Source organism: Zosterops lateralis (genome assembly GCF_965231275.1).
Source record: "Zosterops lateralis genome assembly, chromosome: 23".
Taxonomy (NCBI): domain Eukaryota; kingdom Metazoa; phylum Chordata; class Aves; order Passeriformes; family Zosteropidae; genus Zosterops; species Zosterops lateralis.
The window spans coordinates 1,198,601-1,222,021 of NC_139783.1; the positions used below are offsets into that span (position 1 = coordinate 1,198,601).

General features: G+C 59.8%; 1 protein-coding gene across 1 annotated transcript in view; it reads right to left on the reverse strand.

Annotated features, from left to right (window-relative positions):
* LOC310918318 (zinc finger protein neuro-d4-like) overlaps positions 1–21,229 on the reverse strand; it is a gene marked incomplete at both ends in the record, with an annotated part of 26,538 nt that extends 5,309 nt beyond the window's left edge. Inside the window, 8 exons of the mRNA XM_083877172.1 lie at positions 1,496–1,546; positions 2,627–2,752; positions 4,446–4,518; positions 5,931–6,020; positions 9,075–9,211; positions 9,731–9,823; positions 11,632–11,792; positions 21,198–21,229. Coding sequence (XP_083733298.1) covers positions 1,496–1,546; positions 2,627–2,752; positions 4,446–4,518; positions 5,931–6,020; positions 9,075–9,211; positions 9,731–9,823; positions 11,632–11,792; positions 21,198–21,229 — 763 coding nt within the window. The remainder of the gene's footprint in view (positions 1–1,495; positions 1,547–2,626; positions 2,753–4,445; positions 4,519–5,930; positions 6,021–9,074; positions 9,212–9,730; positions 9,824–11,631; positions 11,793–21,197) is intronic.
* Positions 21,230–23,421: the final 2,192 nt, after the last annotated feature.

A 23,421-nucleotide genomic window follows, 5' to 3' on the forward strand; every position in this document is an offset into this window, starting at 1 on the left:
GGGGGGTCAGGGGTCAGAGGGGTCAGAGGGGTCAGGGGGGTCAGGGGGGTCAGAGGGGTCAGGGGGGTCAGGGGGGTCACGGGGGTCAGGGGGGTCAGGGGGGGTCAGGGGGGTCAGGGGGGTCAGGGGGGTCAGGGGGGGTCAGGGGGGTCAGAGGGGTCAGAGGGGTCAGGGGGGTCAGGGGGGGTCAGGGGGGTCAGGGGGGTCAGGGGGTCAGAGGGGTCAGGGGGGGTCAGAAGGGTCAGGGGGGTCAGGGGGGTCAGGGGGGTCAGGGGGGTCAGGGGGGGTCAGGGGGGTCAGGGGGGGTCAGGGGGGTCAGGGGGGGTCAGAGGGGTCAGGGCTCAGAGGGGTCAGGGGGGTCAGAGGGGTCAGGGGGGTCAGAGGGGTCAGGGGGGGTCAGAGGGGTCAGGGGAGTCAGGGGGGTCAGAGGGGTCAGGGGGGTCAGGGGGGTCAGGGGGGTCAGAGGGGTCAGGGGGGTCAGGGGGGTCAGGGGGGTCAGGGGGGTCAGGGGGGTCAGAGGGGGTCAGAGGGGTCAGGGGGGTCAGGGGGTCAGGGGGTCAGAGGGGCCAGGGGGGTCAGAGGGGTCAGGGGGGGTCAGGGGGGTCAAGGGGGTCAGGGGGGTCAGGGGGGTCAAGGGGGTCAAGGGGGTCAGGGGGGTCAGGGGGGTCAGGGGGGTCAGGGGTGTCAGGGGGGGTCAGGGGGGTCAGGGGGGTCAGGGGGGTCAGGGGGCTCAGGGGGGTGAAGGGGTTAAAAATGATCCCCAAAACCCCCCCAAAAAATCCAAAAAAAAATCCCAATAATTTGAGATGTTTTCAGGTATTGGAGAGGTTTTTTTGGGGGAGATTTTGGGGTGATTTTGGGTTAATTTTGGGCTGATTTTGGGGCTGATTTTGGGCTCATTTTGAGCTGATTTTGGGCTGATTTTGGGTGATTTTTGGGCTGATTTTGAGGTGATTTTGGGTTAATTTTGGGGCTGATTTTGGGTTAATTTTGGGCTGATTTTGGGGCTGATTTTGGGCTGATTTTGGGGTAATTTTGGGGCTGATTTTGGGCTGATTTTGGGGCCAATTTTTGGGCTCATTTGGGCTGATTTTGGGGCTGATTTTGGGGTAATTTTGGGGCTGATTTTGGGGGTATTTTGGGGTTGATTTGGGGCTGATTTGGGGCTGATTTGGGGCTGATTTTGAGGCTGATTTTGGGCTGATTTTGGGCTGATTTTGGGCTGATTTGGGCTGATTTTGGGTTGATTTTGGGGCTGATTTTGGGCAGATTTGGGGTAATTTTGGGTGATTTTGGGGCTGATTTTGGGCTGATTTTGGGCTGATTTTGGGTAATTTTGGGTATTTTGGGGCTGATTTTGGGTAATTTTGGGCTGATTTGGGGCTGATTTGGGGCTGATTTTGGGTTAATTTGGGGGCTGATTTTGGGCTGATTTTGGGGCTGATTTTGGGTTAATTTTGGGCTGATTTTGGGTAATTTTGGGTATTTTTGGTACCTGTGTTCCTGCGCTGGTTTTCGGGGACCCAGTTTAACTCTTTGTAAAACTCTGAGGGGGAGAAAGGCACAAAAAGGGGGTGAAAACCCCCCAAAATCCCCCCCCCAAAAAATCCCCAAAAATTGGGGTGGGGGTCCCCAGGCCTTCAGGGAACCCCCCAGGACCCCCAAAAATGGGGCAGAGACCCCCCAAACTCCCCCAAATCAGGACAAATCCCCCCAAACCCCCCAAAGGTGATCCCAGCCCCCCCAAACTCCCCCAAACCCCCCAAAAATTGGGACAAATCCCCCCCAAACTTCCCCAAACCCCCAAAAGGGGTCCCAGCCCCCCCAAACCCCCCAAAAAGGACAGAGACCCCCCCAAACTCTCCCAAATGAGGGTCCCAGCCCCCCCAAACCCCCCCAAAATCAGGACAAATCCCCCCCCAAAGGGAATCCCAGCCCTCCAATCTCCCCCAAATTGGGGTCCCAGGCCCCCCCAACCCCCCAAAAAAGGACAGAGACCCCCCAAACCCCCCAAAAGGGGTCCCAACCCCCCCCAAATTTGGGTCCCACCCCCCCAAATTGGGGTCCCAGCCCCCCCCCAAACCCCCCCCCCCAAATCAGGACAAATCTCCCCAAAACCCCCCAAAGCCCCCCCAAAAAAAGGACAGAGACCCTCCCAAGCCCCCCCAAACTCCCCCAAATCGGGATAAATCCCCCCCAAACCCCCCCAAAAAAGGACAGAGTCCCCCCAAAATCAGGACAGAGACCCCCCAAATCAGGACAAATCCCCCCCAAACCCCCCCGAACCCCCCAAAATCAGGACAGAGACCCCCCAAACCTCCCCAAAGGGAATCCAAACCCCCCCAAAGGGGGTCCCAGCCCCCCCAAACCCCCCAAATGGGACAAATGCCCCCCAAACCTCCCCAAACCCCCCAAAAGGGGTCTCAGCCCCCCAATCCCCCCCAAAAAGGGGACAGAGACCCCCCCAAACCCCCCAAAAAGGACAGAGACCCCCCCAAACCCTCCCAAAAGGGGACAGAGACCCCCCGAACCCCCCCCAAAATCAGGACAGAGACCCCCAAAATCGGGACAAATCCCCCCCAAACCCCCCCAAAGGGGGTCCCACCCCCCCTCAAAGGGGTCTCACGCTTGTGGTGGTTCCTGCGGGGGGGCCCCGTGCCCCCCCCCGGCTCCTCCCCCTCCTCCTCGGCCAGGTGGGTGTGGGTGTAGTGATAACTGAGACCCGGGCGGTTCTTGTACCTCTTACCGCAGACTGGGGTCAAAGGGCAAAGGTCAGGGGTCACTCAGGGGTCAGTGGGGACACTCAGGGGTCAGTGGGGTCACTCAGGGGTCAGAGGGAACACAGGGGTCAGTGGGGTCAGTGAGGGGTCAGTCAGGGGTCACTCAGGGGTCACTCAGGGGTCAGGGGGGTCAGTGGGGTCACTCAGGGGTCACTCAGGGGTCAGTCAGGGGTCACTCAGGGGTCACTCAGGGGTCACTCAGGGGTGGGGTGTAGTGATAACTGAGACCGGGGCGGTTCTTGTACCTCTTACCGCAGACTGGGGTCGAAGGGCAAAGGTCAAGGGTCACTCAGGGTCAGTGGGGTCACTCAGGGGTCAGTGGGGTCACTCAGGGGTCACTTGGTATGTGAGTGGTCACTCAAAGTCTGAGCAATCACTCAGGGTCAGGGGTCACTCAGGGTCAGGGGTCAGTCAGGGGTCACTCAGGGGTCAGTGGGGTCACTCAGGGGTCAGAGGGAACACAGGGGTCAGTGGGGTCAGTGAGGGGTCACTCAGGGGTCACTCAGGTCACTCAGGGGTCAGTGGGGTCACTCAGGGGTCAGAGGGAACACAGGGGTCAGTGGGGTCAGTGAGGGGTCACTCAGGGGTCACTCAGGTCACTCAGGGGTCAGTGGGGTCACTCAGGGGTCAGTGGGGTCACTCAGGGGTCACTCAGGGGTGTGGGTGCAATGATAACTGAGACCAGGGCGGTTCTTGTATCTCTTACCACAGACTGGGGGGTCAGAGAGGGGTCAGGGGTCACTCAAGGGTCACTCAGGGGTCAGTCAAGGGTCAGTCAGGGGTCACTTGGTATGTCAGTGGTCACTAAAAGTCTGAGCAAACTCAGGGGTCACTCAGAGGTCAGGGGTTACTCAGAGGTCACTCAGGGGTCACTCAGGGTCACTTTTGGGGGGATTTTGGGGGGGTTTGGGGAGAATCCAAACCCCCCAAACTCCCCAAAATCTCCCCCCAAACCCCCCAAAATCCCCCAAATCCCCCCAATCCTCCCCAAAATCCCCAAAAATCATCCAAATCCCCCCAAATCCCCCCAAAAAATCCCCCAAATCCCCCCCAAAATCCCCCAAACCCCCCCAAATCACCCCAAAATCCCCCTCAATCCCCCCAAACTCTCCCAAAAATCCCCCCCAAATCCCCTCAAAATCCACAAAAATCTCCCCAAATCCCCTCCAAATCCCCCCCAAATCCCCCAAACCCCCAAAAAATCCCCCCAAATCCCCAAAATCCCCAAATCTCCTCCCAAATCCCCCCAAACCCCCCAAAATTCCCCCAAATCCCCCCAAATCCCCCCAAAAATCCCCCAAACCCCCCCAAATCTCCCCAAAATCCCCCCAAAGCCCCCCAAATCCCCCCAACCTCTCCCAAAAATCCCCCCAAAAATCCCCTCAAAATCCACAAAAATCCCCCCAAATCCCCCCAAATCCCCAAAATCCCCAAATCTCCTCCCAAATCCCCCCAACCCCCCCCAAAATTCCCCAAAATCCTCCCAAATCCCCCCAAAAATCCCCCAAAATCCCCCAAAAATCCCCCCAAAAATCCCCCCAAATCCCCTCAAATCCCCCAAAAATCCCCCCAAATCCCCTCAAATCCCCCAAAAATCCCCCCAAATCCCCCCAAATCCCCCAAAAATCCCCCCTAATCCCCCCAAAATGCAGCCCCCCCACTCACTGTCACACACGTAGGGCTTGTCCCGCTCCTCCAGCACGGCGTCCACACGGCGCTTCATCACCAGACCGTACGCCTGGATGGACACACGGACACATGGACACACGGACACACAGACACACGGACACACGGACACACAGACACACGGACACACAGACACATGGACACACGGACACATGGACACACGGACACACGGACACATGGACACACGGACACACGGACACACGGACACATGGACACACGGACACACGGACACACGGACACACGGACACATGGACACACGGACACACGGACACATGGACACACGGACACACGGACACACGGACACATGGACACACGGACACACGGACACACGGACACATGGACAGAGGGACACACGGACACACGGACAGATGGACACATGGACACACGGACAGATGGACACACGGACACACGGACACACGGACACACGGACAGATGGACACCGGACACACGGACACACGGACAGATGGACACACGGACACATGGACACCCGACACACAGATGGACACACGGACACATGGACACCGGACACACGGACAGATGGACACACGGACACATGGACAGATGGACAGATGGACACATGGACAGATGGACACCAGATACACGGACAGACGGACAGATGGACACACAGATGGACAGACAGACACACCGACACACGGATGGACACATGGACAGATGGACGCATGGACAGATAGACAGATGGACAGATGGGCAGATGGACACACGGACACACGGATGGACAGACAGACACACCAACACACGGATGGACACATGGACAGATGGACACACGGACACATGGACAGATGGGCAGATGGACAGATGGACACATGGACAGATGGACATGGGGATGGACAGAGGGGTGGAGGGATGGAGAGTGAGAGGGACAGATGGACAGATGGACAGATGGACACACGGACACATGGACACATGGACAGATGGACAGATGGACAAATGGACACACGGACACATGGACACATGGACAGACGGGCAGATGGACACACGGACACCAGACAGATGGACACCGGACACACGGACACACAGATGGGCGCACAGACACACGGACACCGGGACACATGGACAGACACACAGACAGATGGCAATCAGATGGACACATGGCCAGCTGGCCAGATGTCCATCTGTCCGTCTGTCCCACCCCCCAACTGTCCATCTGTCCGGCTGTCCATCTGTCCTCCCACCCCCTGGCTGTACATCTGTCCCTGCCGCCATCTGTCTGTCTGTCCCACTCTCTGTCCATCTGTCCATCCCTCTGTCCCTCTGTCCACCCCCGTGTCCATCTGTCCAGTGTCTGACCTTGCCCTTGGCCTTGTTCTTGCGCCGGGGGGGGGTCATCGTCCAGCCCCCATCTGTCCCTCTGTCCATCTGTCCATCCCCCTGTCCATCCCCCTGTCCACCCCCGTGTCCGTGTGTCCATCTGTCCATCCCCGTGTCCATCTGTCCAGCCCTCACCTTGCCCTTGGCCTTGTTCTTGCGCCGGGGGGGGTCATCGTCCAGCTCGTCCCCGTCGGGGTCGTGGGGGAAGTCGGGGGGCGGCGCCTTCTGGGGGGAAAAAACGAGATTTCGGCCAAAAGGGAGATTTGGACAGGGGGTGGACAGATGGACAGATGGACAGATGGACAATGGATGGACAGATGGACAATGGATGGACAGTGGATGGACAGATGGACAATGGATGGACAATGGATGGACAATGGATGGACAGATGGACAATGGATGGACAATGGATGGACAGATGGACAATGAATGGACAGTAGATGGACAATGGATGGACAGATGGACAATGGATGGACAATGGATGGACAGATGGACAATGGATGGACAGATGGACAATGGATGGACAATGGATGGACAATGGATGGACAATGGATGGACAATGGATGGACAGATGGACAATGGATGGACAATGGATGGACAATGGATGGACAGATGGACAATGGATGGACAATGGATGGACAGATGGACAATGGATGGACAGTGGATGGACAGATGGACAATGGATGGACAATGGATGGACAGATGGACAATGGATGGACAATGGATGGACAATGGATGGACAATGGATGGATGGACAATGGATGGACAGATGGACAATGGATGGACAGATGGACAATGGATGGACAGATGGACAATGGATGGACAATGGATGGACAATGGATGGACAGATGGACAATGGATGGACAATGGATGGACAGATGGACAATGGATGGACAATGGATGGACAATGGATGGACAATGGATGGACAATGGATGGACAGATGGACAATGGATGGACAGATGGACAATGGATGGACAATGGATGGACAATGGATGGACAGATGGACAATGGATGGACAATGGATGGACAATGGATGGACAATGGATGGACAATGGATGGACAGATGGACAATGGATGGACAATGGATGGACAATGGATGGACAATGGATGGACAATGGATGGACAGTGGATGGACAATGGATGGACAATGGATGGACAATGGATGGACAATGGGTGGACAATGGATGGATGGACAATGGATGGACAATGGATGGACAGTGGATGGACAATGGATGGACAGTGGATGGACAGATGGACAATGGATGGACAATGGATGGACAATGGATGGACAATGGATGGACAATGGATGGACAGATGGACAATGGATGGACAATGGATGGACAATGGATGGACAATGGATGGACAGTGGATGGACAGATGGACAATGGATGGACAGATGGACAATGGATGGACAATGGATGGACAATGGATGGACAGATGGACAATGGATGGACAATGGATGGACAGATGGACAATGAATGGACAATGGATGGACAGATGGATGGACAATGGATGGACAGTGGATGGACAGATGGACAATGGATGGACAATGGATGGACAATGGAGGGACAGATGGACAATGGATGGACAATGGATGGACAGATGGACAATGGATGGACAATGGATGGACAATGAATGGATGGACAGTGGATGGACAAAGGGATGGACAGAAGGATGGACAATGGACAGACACTCAGACGGACAGACAGACAGATGGCCAGACGGATGCACGGACACACAGATGGACGGAGGGGTGGACAGAGGGGTGGACAGCGGGATGGGCACACAGACACACAGGCAGACTGATGGATGGACAGACAGATGGACACACACATGGACACACGGACACGGACACAAACACATGGAGAGACACACGGACAGACACACGGACACACGGACACGTGGACAGACACACAGACATGCAGATGGACACACGGACAGACGGACGCACGGACACAGAGACGGACGGACGCATGGGAAGACAGACACACGGACAGATGGATGGACACACGGACACACGGACAGACAGACACACCGACACACGGATGGACACACGGACACACGGACAGACAGACACACCGACACACAGATGGACACACGGACACACGGACAGACAGACACATGGACACACGGATGGACACACAGACATGTGGACACGCAGACAGATGGACACATGGACAGACACACGGACATGCAGACATACGGACATATGGAGACACGGACAGACGGACAGATAGACCCATGGACACACAGATGGACACGGGGACAGACAGACCCATGGACATATTGACAGACAGACACATGGACCGATGGACACACGGACAGACAGACTGACAGACCCATGGACACACGGACAGAGAGATGGACACATGGGCCGACAGACACACGGACACACAGATGGACACACAGACACATGGACAGACAGACAGACGGACACGCAGATGGACACACAGATGGACACATGGACACACAGACAGACAGACCCGTGGACACACGGACACACAGACGGACAGACGGACACACAGATGGACACACGGACAGACCCACAGACACACGGATGGACACATGGACACACAGACACACGGACGGACACACGGACAGACAGACACATGGACAGACACACGAACACACAGATGGACACACAGACACATGGACACACACACAGACAGACACATGGACGGACAGACCCACGGGCACACGGACAGACAGACACATGGACAGATGGACACACAGACGGACACACGGACACATGGATGGACACACGGACACATGGACGGACACACGGACACACAGATGGACACACGGGTGGACACACGGACACAGGGACAGACACACAGACACACAGATGGACACACGGGTGGACACACGGACACAGGGACAGACACACAGACACACAGATGGACACACGGATGGACACACGGACACAGGGACAGACACACGGACAGACAGACAGACGGACACACAGATGGACACACAGATGGACACATGGACAGACCCGTGGACACAGGGACACACGGACACATGGACACACAGACACACGGACACACAGATGGACACACGGAAACATGGACAGACACACCCATGGACAGATGGACACACGGACAGACACACGGACACATGGAGGGACCCATGGGCGCCTGGACAGACAGACCCACGGACACACAGATGGACACACAGACAGATGGACACATGGACAGACAGACGGACACACAGACGGACACACGGACAGCCCCATCCATCCGTCCGTCCGTCCGTCTGTCCGTCCGTCCGGCACTGACCGTCCCGTCCAGCGGCCCCTCCTCGTCCTTGGCGTCCACTCCCGGCCCTTTCCTGTCCGGAGTCTCTGCACAGAGCAGGGCCTCGAGCACCGGCCCCTCGGGCACTGACCCCTCCTTCCGCTGCGGCACCTCCAGGTCTGGGGGTCACCCAGGGGTCACCCAGGGGTCACCCAGGGGTCAGTGTCCAGAGCAGGGCCTCGAGCACCGGCCCCTCGGGCACTGACCCCTCCTTCCACTGCGGCACCTCCAGGTCTGGGGGTCACCCAGGGGTCACTGGGGTCACCCAGGGGTCACCCAGGGGTCAGTGATGGTCAGTGATGGTCAGTGATGGTCAGTGGGGTCACCCAGGGGTCAGTGAGGGGTCAGTGATGGTCAGTGGGGTCACCCAGGGTCAGTGATGGTCAGTGAGGGGTCAGTGAGGGGTCCATCCACCCCTCTGTCCACCCTCTGTCCACCCTCTGTCCACTCTCTGTCCACCCTCTGTCCACCCCTCTGTCCACTCTCTGTCCACCCTTTGTCCACCCTCTGTCCACCCCCGTGACCCCCCCTGACCCCCCCTGACCCCCCTGACCCCCCCGTGACCCCCCCTGACCCCCCTGACCCCCCCATGACCCCCCCCGTGACCCCCCAGGCCGCTCCGGCCGCTGGTCACTCACACGGCCGCAGCCTCGGGGCCTCCAGGATGTTCAGGCGCCGCTTCTTGCGCCAACAGCGGGCGGGGTACGAGTAGATCTGACCCGGGGACAGGCCTGGGGGTGACCAGAGTGACCGCTGAGTGACCACTGAGTGACCACTGAGTGACCACTGCCCCCACAGAGTGACCACAGAGTGACCCCGACCCACCCAGAGTGACCACGGCTCCCCCAGAGTGACCCTGACCCAAAGTGACCCCACGGGGTACGAGTAGATCTGACCCGGGGACAGGCCTGGGGATGACCAGAGTGACCACTGAGTGACCACTGAGTGACCACTGAGTGACCACTGCCCCCCAGAGTGACCACAGAGTGACCACTGCACCCCCAGACCAGCCCTGACCCAAAGTGACCCCCCAGGGTACGAGTAGATCTGACCCGGGGACAGGCCTGGGGGTGACCAGAGTGACCGCTGAGTGACCACTGAGTGACCACTGCCCCCACAGAGTGACCACTGCCCCCCAGAGAGAGACCACTGCACCCCCAGAGTGACCACAGCACCCACAGAGTGACCCCATAGTGACCCCAGAGTGACCCCAGAGTGACCCCAGAGTGACCCTGACCTCCAACTGACCCCAGAGTGACCCCAGAGTGACCCCAGAGTGACCCTGACCTCAAACTGACCCCAGAGTGACCCCAAACTGACCTTGACCCCAGAGTGACCTTGGGAGTCCTGGGGGAGATTTGGGGGGTCCTGGGGGAGATTTGGGGGTCCTGGAGAGGATTTTGGGGGTCCTGGGGGGCTCTGGGGGTCCTGGGGAGGATTTTGGGGGGTCCTGGGGGTCTTGGGGGAGATCTGGGGGGTCCTGGGGGAGATTTGGGGGTCCTGGAGAGGATTTTGGGGGTCTTGGGGGGCTCTGGGGGTCCTGGGGAGGATTTTGGGGGGTCCTGGGGGTCTTGGGGGAGATCTGGGGGGTCCTGGGGGTGATTTGGGGGTCCTGGGGGGCTCTGAGGGTCCTGGGGAGGATTTGGGGGTCCTGAGGGGCTCTGGGGGGTCCCTCCCCAATCCTGGGGGTCTCTCCCCAATCCCGTGGCCATCCCGGGGGTCCCTCCCCACCCCAGGGGTCCCGTGGCCATCCCGGGGGTCTCTCCCCAATCCCGGGGGTCTCTCCCCATCCCGCGGGGCCCTCCCCAATCCCGGGGGTCCCGTGGCCATCCCAGGGGTCCCGTGGCCATCCCAGGGGTCTCTCCCCCATCCCAGGGGTCTCTCCCCAATCCTGGGGGTCTCTCCCCCATCCCGGGGGTCCCTCCCCATCCCGGGGGTCCCTGCCCGTCCCAGGGGTCCCTCCCTTATCCCGGGGGTCTCTCCCTTATCCCGGGGGTCCTTCCCCCACCCCGGGGGTCCCTGCCCGTCCCGGGGGTCCCTGCCCGCCCTGGGGGTCTCACCGGGCCGCCGGTGGGCCCTCTCCCCAATCCCGGGGGTCTCTCCCCACCCCAGGGGTCTCTCCCCACCCCGGGGGTCTCACCGGGCCGGCAGTGGGCCCTCTCCCCAATCCCGGGGGTCCCTCCCCGCCCTGGGGGTCTCTCTCCACCCTGGGGGTCTCTCCCCACCCCGGGGGTCTCACCGGGCCGGCGGTGGGCTCTCTCCCCACCCCGGGGGTCCCTCCCCAATCCCGGGGGTCCCTCCCCAATCCCGGGGGTCTCTCCCCACCCCAGGGGTCTCACCGGGCCGGCGGTGGGCCCTCTCCCCACCCCGGGGGCCCTCTCCCCAATCCCGGGGGTCTCTCCCCACCCCAGGGGTCTCTCCCCACCCCGGGGGTCTCACCGGGCCGGCGGTGGGCCCTCTCCCCACCCCGGGGGTCCCTCCCCAATCCCGGGGGTCTCTCCCCATCCCCGGGGGTCTCTCCCCACCCCGGGGGTCTCACCGGGCCGGCGGTGGGCTCTCTCCATCCAGATGTAGGAGTTGCTCTGGGCCACGCCGGTCTGCGCGTCCAGGAAGGGCAGGCGGAGGCTGCGCTCGGCGCAGAGCCGGGCGTTGTAACTGCGGCAGTGCTCCAGCGCCTCGCGGTAAAACTCCTCGCCCAGGCTGCGAGACCCCCGGGTCAGGCCCCAAATTCACCACGGGACCCCCGGGTGAGCCCCCAAATCCCCAAATCCATCCCGGGACCAGGGACCCCTGGATGACTCCCCAAATCCGCCCCAGGACCCCCGGATGAGCCTCCAAATCCACCCCAAACCAGGGGCTCCAGCGCCTCGCGGTAAAACTCCTCGCCCAGGCTGCGAGACCCCCGGGTCAGGCCCCAAATTCACCACGGGACCCCCGGGTGAGCCCCCAAATTCACCACGGGACCCCCGGCTGAGTCCCCAAATCCCCAAATCCATCCCGGGACCAGGGACCCCCGGATGAGTCCCCAAATCCGCCCCAGGACCCCCGGATGAGCCTCCAAATCCACCCCAAACCAGGGGCTCCAGGGCCTCGCGGTAAAACTCCTCGCCCAGGCTGCGAGACCCCCGGGTGAGTCCCCAAATTCACCACGGGACCCCCGGGTCAGGCCCCAAATTCTGCCCCAGGACCACCGAGACCAGCTCCGGGACCAGGGACCCCCGGATGAGACCCCAAATCCGCCCCAGGACTGGGGACCCCCGCCCAGCCTGGTACTGAGCCCAGGGACCCCCACCCCAAACCAGGGGCTCCAGGGCCTCATGGTAAAACTCCTCGCCCAGGCTGCGGAGACCCCCGGGTGAGTCCCCAAATTCACCACGGGACCCCCAGGTGAGCTCCCAAATCCCCAAATCCATCCCGGGACCAGGGACCCCCGGATGAGTCCCCAAATCCACCCCGGGACTCCCGGATGAGACCCCAAATCCACCCCAAACCAGGGGCTCCAGCGCCTCGCGGTAAAACTCCTCGCCCAGGCTGTGGAGACCCCCGGGTGAGTCCCCAAATTCACCACGGGACCCCCGGGTCAGGCCCCAAATTCTGCCCCAGGACCACCGAGACCAGCTCCAGGACCAGGGACCCCCGGATGAGACCCCAAATCCGCCCCAGGACCAGGGACCCCCACCCCAAACCAGGGGCTCCAGGGCCTCGTGGTAAAACTCCTCGCCCAGGCTGCGGAGACCCCCGGGTGAGTCCCCAAATTCACCACGGGACCCCCAGGTGAGCTCCCAAATCCCCAAATCCATCCCGGGACCAGGGACCCCCGGATGAGTCCCCAAATCCACCCCGGGACTCCCGGATGAGACCCCAAATCCACCCCAAACCAGGGGCTCCAGCGCCTCGCGGTAAAACTCCTCGCCCAGGCTGTGGAGACCCCCGGGTGAGACCCCAAATTCCACCACGGGACCCCCGGGTGAGTCCCCAAAATCCGCCCCAGGACCACCGAGACCAGCCCCAAACCAGGGGCTCCAGGGCCTCGCAGTAAAACTCCTCGCCCAGGCTGCGAGACCCCTGGGTCAGTCCCCAAATTCTGCCCCAGGACCACCGAGACCAGCCCCGGGACCGGGGACCCCCGGATGAGTCCCCAAATCCACCCCGGGACTCCCGGATGAGACCCCAAATCCACCCCAAACCAGGGGCTCCAGCGCCTCGCGGTAAAACTCCTCACCCAGGCTGTGGAGACCCCCGGGTAAGACCCCAAATCCACCCCAGAGACCCCCGGGTGAGACCCCAAATTCTGCCCCAGGACCACTGAGACCAGCCCCAAACCAGGGGCTCCAGGGCCTCGCAGTAAAACTCCTCGCCCAGGCTGTGGAGACCCCCGGGTGAGTCCCCAAAATACACCCCGAGACCCCCAGGTGAGCCCCCAAATTCTGCCCCAGGACCACCGAGACCAGCTCCGGGACCAGGGACCCCCGGATGAGTCCCCAAATCCGCCCCAGGACTGGGGACCCCCGCCCAGCCCGGTACTGAGCCCAGGGACCCCCACCCCAAACCAGGGGCTCCAGGGCCTCGTGGTAAAACTCCTCGCCCAGGCTGCGGAGACCCCCGGGTGAGTCCCCAAATTCACCACGGGACCCCCGGGTGAGTCCCCAGATCTGCCCAAGGACCCCCGAGTGAGACCCCAAATTCTGCCCTGAGACCCCCGGATGAGTCCCCAAATTCTGCCCTGAGACCCCCGGATGAGTCCCCAAATTCTCCCACGGGACCACTGAGACCGGCCCCAAGACCAGGGACCCCCCCCCCGAACCCAGGGACCCCCATCCTGACCCCAAAATCGACCCTGGGACCCCAACCCCAACCCTAGACCTGGAGACCCCTGCCCTGAGCCCAGAGACCCCCCCCCGAACCCCAAAATCGGCCCAGGGACCCCCCCTGAACCCAAAATCCGCCCCAAAATCCCCTCCTTGAGACCCCCGCCCCAACCCCAAACCCAGAGACCCCTCCCTGGACCCCAAAACCCACCCGGACCCCCCAAAAATCCCCTCCCAGATCCCAAAACCCACCGGGACCCCCCAAAAATCCCCTCCCAGAGCCCAAAACCCACCGGGACCCCCCAAAAATCCCCTCCTGAACCCCAAAACCCACCAGGACCCCCCAAAAATCCCCCTTGACCCCCCAAAACCCACCGGGACCCCCCAAAAATCCCCTCCCAGATCCCAAAACCCACCGGGACCCCCCAAAAATCCCCTCCCAGAGCCCAAAACCCACCGGGACCCCCCAAAAATCCCCTCCTGAACCCCAAAACCCACCAGGACCCCCCAAAAATCCCCCTTGACCCCCCAAAACCCACCGGGACCCCCCAAAAATCCCCTCCCAGATCCCAAAACCCACCGGGACCCCCCCAAAATCCCCCCCTGAACCCCAAAACCCACCGGGACCCCCCAAAAATCCCCTCCTGAACCCCAAAACCCACCGGGACCCCCCAAAAATCCCCCAGGGACCCCCCAAAATCCCCCCAAACTCCTCTGGGGATCCCAAAATCCCCCCAAGAGCCTCCAAAATCCCCCCCAAATCTCCCCAAAATCCCCCAAAATCTCCCCAAACCCCCCAAATTCGAGGGTCCCACACACCAAAACCCCAAAATCCCCCAAAATCACCCCAAGAAACTCCAAAATTTCCCAAATCATCCCGGGACACCCCAAAATTCCCCAAATCTGCCTTGGACACCCCAAAATCCCTCCCCAGGACCCAAATTTCCCCCCAAAATCCCCCAAAATCTCCCCAGATCACCCCGGGACACCCCAAAATCCCCCCGGGACACCCCAAAATCCTCCTCAAATCATCCCAAGACACCCCAAAATCCCCAAATTCCCCCCGGGAGACCCCAAAATCCCTCCCCAGGACCCCAATTCCCCCCAAAAATCCCCCAAAATCCCCCCCAAATCATCCCAGGACACCCCAAAATTCTCCAAATCTGCCTTGGACACCCCAAAATTCCCCCAAAATCATCTCGGGACACCCCAAAATTCCCCCCGGGACACCCCAAAATCCCTGAAACCAGCCCAGGACACCCCAAAATTCACCCTGGGACACCAATTTCCCCCCAAAATCCCCCAGAATTCCCCCCAAATCACCCCGGGACACCCCAAAATTCCCCCTGGGACACCCCAAAATTCCCCCAAATCACCCCAGGACACCCCAAAATCCCCCAAATCACCCCGGGACACCCCAAAATTCCCCCAAATCACCCCGGGACACCCCAAAATTACCCAAATCTGCCTTGGACACCCCAAAATCCCCCAAAATCACCCCAGAGACCCCAAAATCCCTCAAAATCCCCCAAATCACCCCAGGACACCCCAAAATCCCCCAAATCACCCCAGGAGACCCCAAAATCCCCCAAATCACCCCAGGACACCCCAAAATCCCCCAAATCACCCCAGGAGACCCCAAAATCCCCCAAATCACCCCGGGACACCCCAAAATTACCCAAATCTGCCTTGGATTCCCCAAAATCCCCCCAAATCACCCTGGGACACCCCAAAATCCCCCAGATCACCCCGGGAGACCCCCAAATTCCAGAAACCAGCCCAGGACACCCCAAAATCCCCCCAAATCACCCCGGGACACCCCAAAATCCCTCCCCAGGACCCCAATTCCCCCCAAAATCCCCCAAAATCTCCCCAAATCCCCCAAAAATCTCCCCGGGGCGGGGCCAGAGTGGGGAGGGCGGGGCCGGGATCAGAACCGGGATCAGAACCGGGACCAGAACCAGGACTGGAACTGGGATTGGGACTGAGACTGGGATCGGAACCGGGACCAGGATCAGGATTGGAACCGGGATTGGGACTGAGACTGGGATTGGGACCAGGATTGGGACCAGGATTGGGACTGGGATCAGAACCGGGATCAGAACCGGGATCAGAACCGGGACCAGAACTGGGACTGGGACTGAGACTGGGATTGGAACTGGGATCGGGACCGGGATTGGAAATGGGATTGGAACCGGGACCAGGATTGGAACCAGGACTGGGACTGGGACTGGGGTCAGAACCAGGATTGGGACCAGGATTGGAACCAGACTGGAACTGAGATTGGAACTGGGGCTGGAGTCAGAACCGGGACCAGGATCAGGATTGGAACTGGGATCAGAACCGGGATTGGGACTGGGATTGGGACTGGGATTGGGACCGAGACTGGAAATGGGATCGGAACCGGGACCGGGATTGGAGCCGGGACTGGGATTGGGGTCAGAACCAGGATCAGAACCAAGATTGGAACTGGGACTTGGGCCAGAACTGGGATCAGAACCAGGATGGGTCAGGACTGGGACCAGAACCGGGACCAGGATTGGAACCGTGACTGGAACCAGGATCAGAACTGGGACTGGGGTCAGAACCAGGATCAGAACTGGGATTAGGACCAGGATTGGACCTGGGTCAGGGTCAGAACCGGGATCAGAACCAGGATCCGAACTGGGACAGAGACTGGGACTGGGATTGGAACGGGATCAGGGTCAGGACCGAGATCAGAACCGGGATCAGAACTGGGATTGGGGTCAGAACCTGGATTGGGACTGAGACTGGAAATGGGATCGGAACTGGGACTGGGATTGGAACTGGGACTGGGGTCAGAACTGGGATCAGGACTGGGATTGGAACCGGGATCAGAACTGGGATCAGAACTGGGACCAGGATCAGGATTGGAACTGGGATCAGAACTGGAATCGGGACCGGGATTGGGACTGAGACTGGAAATGGGATCAGAACCGGGACCAGGATTGGAACCAGGACTGGAACTGGGATTGGAACTGGGACTGGGGTCAGAACTGGGATCAGAACTGGGATCGGAACCAGGATTGGAACCGGGACTGGGATCGGGACTGGAACCAGGATTGGACCTGGGTCGGGGTCAGAACCAGGATCAGAACCGGGATCTAAACTGGGACAGAGGCTGGGACTGGGATCAGAACTGGGATTGGAACTGGGATCGAGGTCAGAACCGGGATCAGAACTGGGACTGGGATCAGAACCGGGATTGGAACTGGGACAGAGGCTGGGACTGGGATTGGAACTGGAATTTGGACCGAGATTGGAACTGGGACTGGGATCAGAACTGGGATCAGAACCAGGATTAGAACTGGGACTGGGACTGGGACTGGAAAGGGAATCGGAACTGGGACCAGGATTGGAACTGGGACTGGAACGGGATCAGGGTCAGAACTGGGGTCAGAACCGGGATTGGGACTGAGACTGGAAATGGGATCGGAACTGGGACCAGGATTGGAACCAGGACTGGGACTGGGACTGGGACTGGGGTCAGAACTGGGATCCAAACTGGGATCGGGACCAGGATTGGAACCGGGACTGGGATCGGGATTGGAACTGGGACTGGGGTCAGAACCGGGATCAGAACCAGGATTGGAACTGGGACTGGGATAAGAACTGGGACCAGGATTGGAACCGAGACTGGAAATGGGATCGGAACCAGGACCAGGATTGGGACCAGGATCAGAACCGGGACCAGAACCAGGACTGGGACTGGGATTGGAACGGGATCAGGATCAGAACCAGGATTAGAACTGGGACTGGGACCAGGACTGGAAATGGAATCGGAACCGGGACCAGGATTGGAACCAGGACTGGAACCGGGATTGGAACTGGGACTGGGGCCAGGATCAGGATCAGAACCGGGACCGGGATCAGGATTGGAACTGGGATCCAAACTAGGATTGGGACCAGGATTGGAACTGGGATTGGGACCAAGACCAGGACTGGGATGGAGATCAGAACCAGGACCGAGACCGGGACCAGGACTGGGCCGGGACCAGAACTGGGATCAGAACCGGGATGGGACTGGAATAGGCACTGGCATCGGGACTGGGGTCAGAACTGGGACCGGGATCAGAACCGGGATTGGGATCAGGATCAGAACCAGGACTGGATCTGGGACTGGAGCAAGGACCAGGACCAGAACCAGGATGGGACTGGGACAGGACCGGGACCAGGATGGGATCGGGACCAGAACTGGGATCAGGACCGGGATGGGGTTGGGATTGGGATGGGACTGGGATCAGGATTGGGATCAGGACCAGGACTGGGACCAGGATTGGGATCAGAACCAGGATTAGGATCAGGACTGGGATCGGGACCGGGTCCGGGATCAGAACCAGGACTGGGACTGGAGGGGATGGAGGTTCCGGTACCAGAGGGAAGGGACCCAAGTGGGACCAGGATCGGGATTGGGATTGGGATCGGGATCAGAACCTGGATGGGACTGGGACCAGAACCGGGACCGGGATGAGGTTGGGACTGGGACAGGACCGGGACCAGGATGGGATCGGGACTAGAACTGGGATCAGGACCGGGATGGGGTCGGAACCAAAGCCGGGATGAGGATTGGGATTGGGACTGGGATCAGAACTGGGATTGGGATCAGGATCAGGACTGGGATCAGAACCAGGATGGGACCAAGACTGGGACCGGGATGGGGTCAGGACCGGGACGAGAACCGGGACCGGGATGGGATCGGGACCAGAACTGGGATTGGGACTGGGATGGGGTTGGGATTGGGATGGGACTGGGACCAGGGTTGGGATCAGAACTGTGATGGGATCAGAACTGGGACCAGAACCAGGACTGGGACCGGGATTGGGACTGGGATCAGAACTGGGATCGAGACCAGGGTTGGGATCAGAACCGGGACCGGGATCAGGACCGGGACCTGGATGGGATCAGGATCGGGATCAGGACTGGGATGGGATTGGGATCAGAACCAGGACCGGGATCAGGATCAGAACCAGGATCAGGATCGGGACGGGATCAGAACCAGGACGAGGATCAGGACCAGGATGGGATTGGGATCAGAACTGGGATCAGGACCAGGTTTGGGCCCAAGGACTGGGATTGGGTTCAGCTCTGCGGCCTCATCCCCTGCACCGGTACCGGGACCCTCATCCCCGCCTGGTCCCTCCCTGCCGGTACTGGGGGTCTGTCCTGCCCCAATTGGGGCTTCCATCCCTGCCGGTACCGGGGGCTCCATCCCCATTGGATCCCTCCTTGCCGGTACCGACACCTCCATCCCTTCAGTACCGGTATCTCCATCACTCCCAGTACCGACACCTCCATCCCTCTGGTACCGGCACCTCCATCCCTCCGGTACCGGCTCCCCACCTTCACTGGGTCCATCCCCACTGGTACCGACACCTCCATCCCTCCGGTACCGGCTCCCCACCTTCACCGGGTCCATCCCCACTGGTACCGACACCTCCATCCCTCCAGTACCGGGTCCCTCCCTGCCCATCCTGGTACCGGTACCGGCACCTCCATCCCTTTGGCACCGGTACCGGGAACCCCCATCCCCATTGGGTCTCTCCCTCCTGTACCGACACCTCCATCCCTGCCGGGTCCATCCCCTGCACCGGTACCGGGACCCCCATCCCTTCAGTACCGGCACCTCCATCCCCACCGGGTCCATCCCTCTGGTACCGGCACCTCCATCCCCTTCCGGCACCGGTACCGGTACCGACACCTCCATCCCTTCAGTACCGACACCTCCATCTCTGCTGGTACCGACACCTCCATCCCCTCCCGGTACCGGGGGTTCCATCCCTCCGGGTCCATCCCTGCCGGTACCGGCACCTCCATCCCTTCAGTACCTGGTCCCTCCCTGCCCATCCTGGTACCGGTACCGACACCTCCATCACCGCCGGTACCGGCACCTCCATCCCTGCCTGGTCCATCCCCTGCACCGGTACCGGGACCCTCATCCCCTCCCAGCACCGGTACCTCCATCCCTCCGGTACCGGCACCTCCATCCCTCCGGTACCGGCACCTCCATCCCTCCAGCACTGGTATCTCCATCCCCACTGGGTTCCATCCCCACTGGTACCGGGACCTCCATCCCCACCTGGTACCGGTACCGGCACCTCCATCCCTCCGGTACCGGGGGCTCCATCCCCAGCGGGTCCATCCCTTTGGTACCGGGGGCTCCATCCCACCAGTACCGGCACCAGCACCTCCCTCCCTCCGGTACCGACACCTCCATCCCCACCTGGTCCCTCCCTGTCAGTACCGGCACCTCCATCCCTCCGGTACCGACACCCCCATCCCCACCTGGTCCCTCCCTGTCAGTACCGGCACCTCCATCCCTCCGGTACCGACACCTCCATCCCCAGTGGGTCCATCCCTCCGGTACCGACACCTCCATCCCTTCAGCACCGGGGGCTCCATCTCCTCCCGGTACCGGTACCGACACCTCCATCCCTTCTGTACCGACACCTCCATCCCTCCAGCACCGGTATCTCCATCCCCACCGGGTCTAACCCTGCCGGTACCGGCACCTCCATCCTTCCAGTACCGACACCTCCATCTCCACTGGGTCCATCCCCACCAGTACTGGGGGCTCCATCCCTCCGGTACCGGCTCCCCACCCTCAGCGGGTCTAACCCTGCCGGTACCGGGGGCTCCATCCCCTCCCGGTACCGGTACCGGGGCTGTCCCTCCCTGCCTGTGTCAGTGCCGGTACCGGCACCTCCATTCCCACCAGGTCCCTCCCTGCCCATCCTGGTACCGGTACCGGCACCTCCATCCCTCTGGTACTGACACCTCCATCCCCACCGGGTCTAACCCTGCCGGTACCGGGGGCTCCATCCCCTCCCTGCCCATCCCGGCACCGGTACCGGGGCTGTCCCTCCCTGCCCATCCCGGTACCGGTACCGGCACCTCCATCCCTCCGGTACTGACACCTCCATCCCCACCGGGTCCATCCCTCCCTGCCCATCTCGGCACCGGTACCGACACCTCCATCCCCATTGGGTCCCTCCCTGCCGGTACCGGCACCTCCATCCCTTTGACACCGGTACCTCCATCCCCAGCGGGTCTAACCCCGCCGGTACCGGCACCTCCATCCCTCTGGTACCGGGTCTCCCTCCCTGCCCATCCCGGTGCCGGTCCCGGGGTCTCCATCCCTCCCCTCCCTCCCCTCCCCTCCCTCCCGGTACCGGCAGCGGTGCCCACCCCCCTCCCCCCTCCCCCTCCCCCCTCCCCGTCCCGGTTCTGTCCCGGTTCTGTCCCGGTCCCGGTGGGGTCCGTCCCGCCCCTCCCTCACCATTTGAGGGGTTTGTGCAGAGCCGTGGCCATTTTGCGCCGCCGGGGCCGCGGGGAGGGGGCGGCGGGGTTGGGCCCCCCCCTCCCCTCCCCTCCCCCTCCCCCCACCCTCGGGGGGCGCTGCCGGTACCGGGGGGACCCCCCCCGCCCCTCCCCCCGCGGTGCCGGGACCGTTTGGGCCCCCCCGGGGGGGAGGGGAGGGGACGGGGGGGGCGGCGGGAGCGGGATGGGCGGCGGGACTACAACTCCCGGCATGCCCCGCGCGACGCTGATTGGCTAAAGGAGCTGTCAATCATCCCTCAGGGGGCGGGGCTAAAGGGAGCTGTCACTGGGGATCAAAAAACCCCCAAATTGTCACAAAAATCACCAAAAATCCACAAAAATCTGACCAAAATCTGCCCAAAATCCCCTCGGGGTTCATGGGGAGGGAGAAAGGGATGGAGGGAAGGGAGTGAGGGTCCGAAATCAACCGAAATTGGCACAAAATCTCACGAAATTGACCCAAAATCCCCCCAAATCGACACAAAATTCACTCCCAGGCGCCTCAAAAACCCCAAAATCCCCCAAATTCCCCTCCCAGGTTCCCCAAAATCCCCCAAATCCTCCTAAAATCTTCCTAAATCACCCCAAAATCTCCCAAAATGCCCCCAAAATCCCCCAAAATCCCCCCAAATCCCCCAATATCCCCAAATCTCCCCAAAATTCCCCCAAAATCTTCCTAAATCCCCCCAAAATCTCCCTAAATCACCCCCAAATCTCCCAAAATTCCCCCAAATTTCCCCAAATTCTCCCAAAATTCTCCCCAAACTTCCCCAAATTCCCCCAAATTTCCCCAAATTCCCCCAAAATTCCTCCAAATCCCCCCAAATTCTCCCTAAATCTCCTGAAAATCCCCCAAAATCTCCCCAAATTCCTCCTAAAATCCCCCAAAATACACCAAAAAACACCAAAATCTCCCCAAATCTCCCAAAATTCCCCTAAAAATCCCCCTCAAATCCCCCAAAATTCCCCAAGTCCCCCCAAATACCCCAAAATCTCCCAAAATTCCCCCAAAATTAACCCAAAATCCCCCCAAATCCCCTAAAATCTCCTCAAAATTCCCCCAAATCCCCCCAAAATCTCCCAAAATCTCCCAAAATTCTCCCAAATCTCCCCAAAATCTCCCCAAATTTCCCCAAAATTCGCCCCAAAATCCCCCCAAATTCCCCCCAAATCCCCCCCCCGTTAAATGGGCGGCGGTCCCTTTAAGGGGGGGAGGGGCCGCTGTTTCCATGGGAACGGGGTGGGGGGGGAGGGGCGGCCCCGCCCGGCCCGGGAAAAATGGGGAAAAAATTGGGGAAAAATTGGGGAAAAATTGGGGAGAAAATGGGGAGAAAATTGGGGAAAAATGAGGGGAAAATGAGGGGAAAATTGGGGAAAAACTGGAGGAAAAATGGGGGGAAAATGGGAGGAAAATTGGGGGAAAAATATGGGAGAAATGGGGAAAAAATGGGGAAAAAATTTGGGAAAAAATGGGGGGAAAATGGGGAGAAAATGGGGAGAAAATTGGGGAAAAATGAGGGGAAAATGAGGGGAAAATTGGGGGAAAAATATGGGAGAAATGGGGAAAAAATGGGGAAAAAATTTGGGAAAAAATGGGGGGAAAATGGGGAAAAAAATGGGAAAAAATGGGGTAAAAATCGGGGAAAAAATGGGGGGAAAATGTGGGAAAATATGGAGAAAAAATGGGGAAAAAATTGGGGGGAAAATTGGGGAGAAAATGGAGGAAAAATGATGGAAAAATCGGGGGAAAAATGGGGAAAATGGGGGAGAAAAATGGGAGGAAAAATGGGGGGAAATTGGGGGAAAAAATGGGGAAAAATGGGGGAAAAATGAGGGGAAAATTAGGGGGGAAATGGGGAAAAATTGGGGAAAATTTGGGGGAAAAATGGGGAAAAATGGGAGGAAAATTGGGGGGAAATTGGAGGAAAAATGGGGGGAAAATGGGGGAAAATGGGGAAAAAATTGGGGAAAAATGGGGGAAAAATGAGGCAAAAATGGGGAAAAAATGGGAGGAAAATGGGGAAAAATTGGAGAAAAAATTGGGGGAAAATGGGGAAAAAATGGAGAAATAATGGGAAAAAATTGGGGAAAAATGGGGAAAAATGGGGAAAAATTCGGGAAAAATGGGGATAAAAATTGGGGGAAAATGAGGGGAAAATTGGGGAAAAAATGGGGAAAAAAGG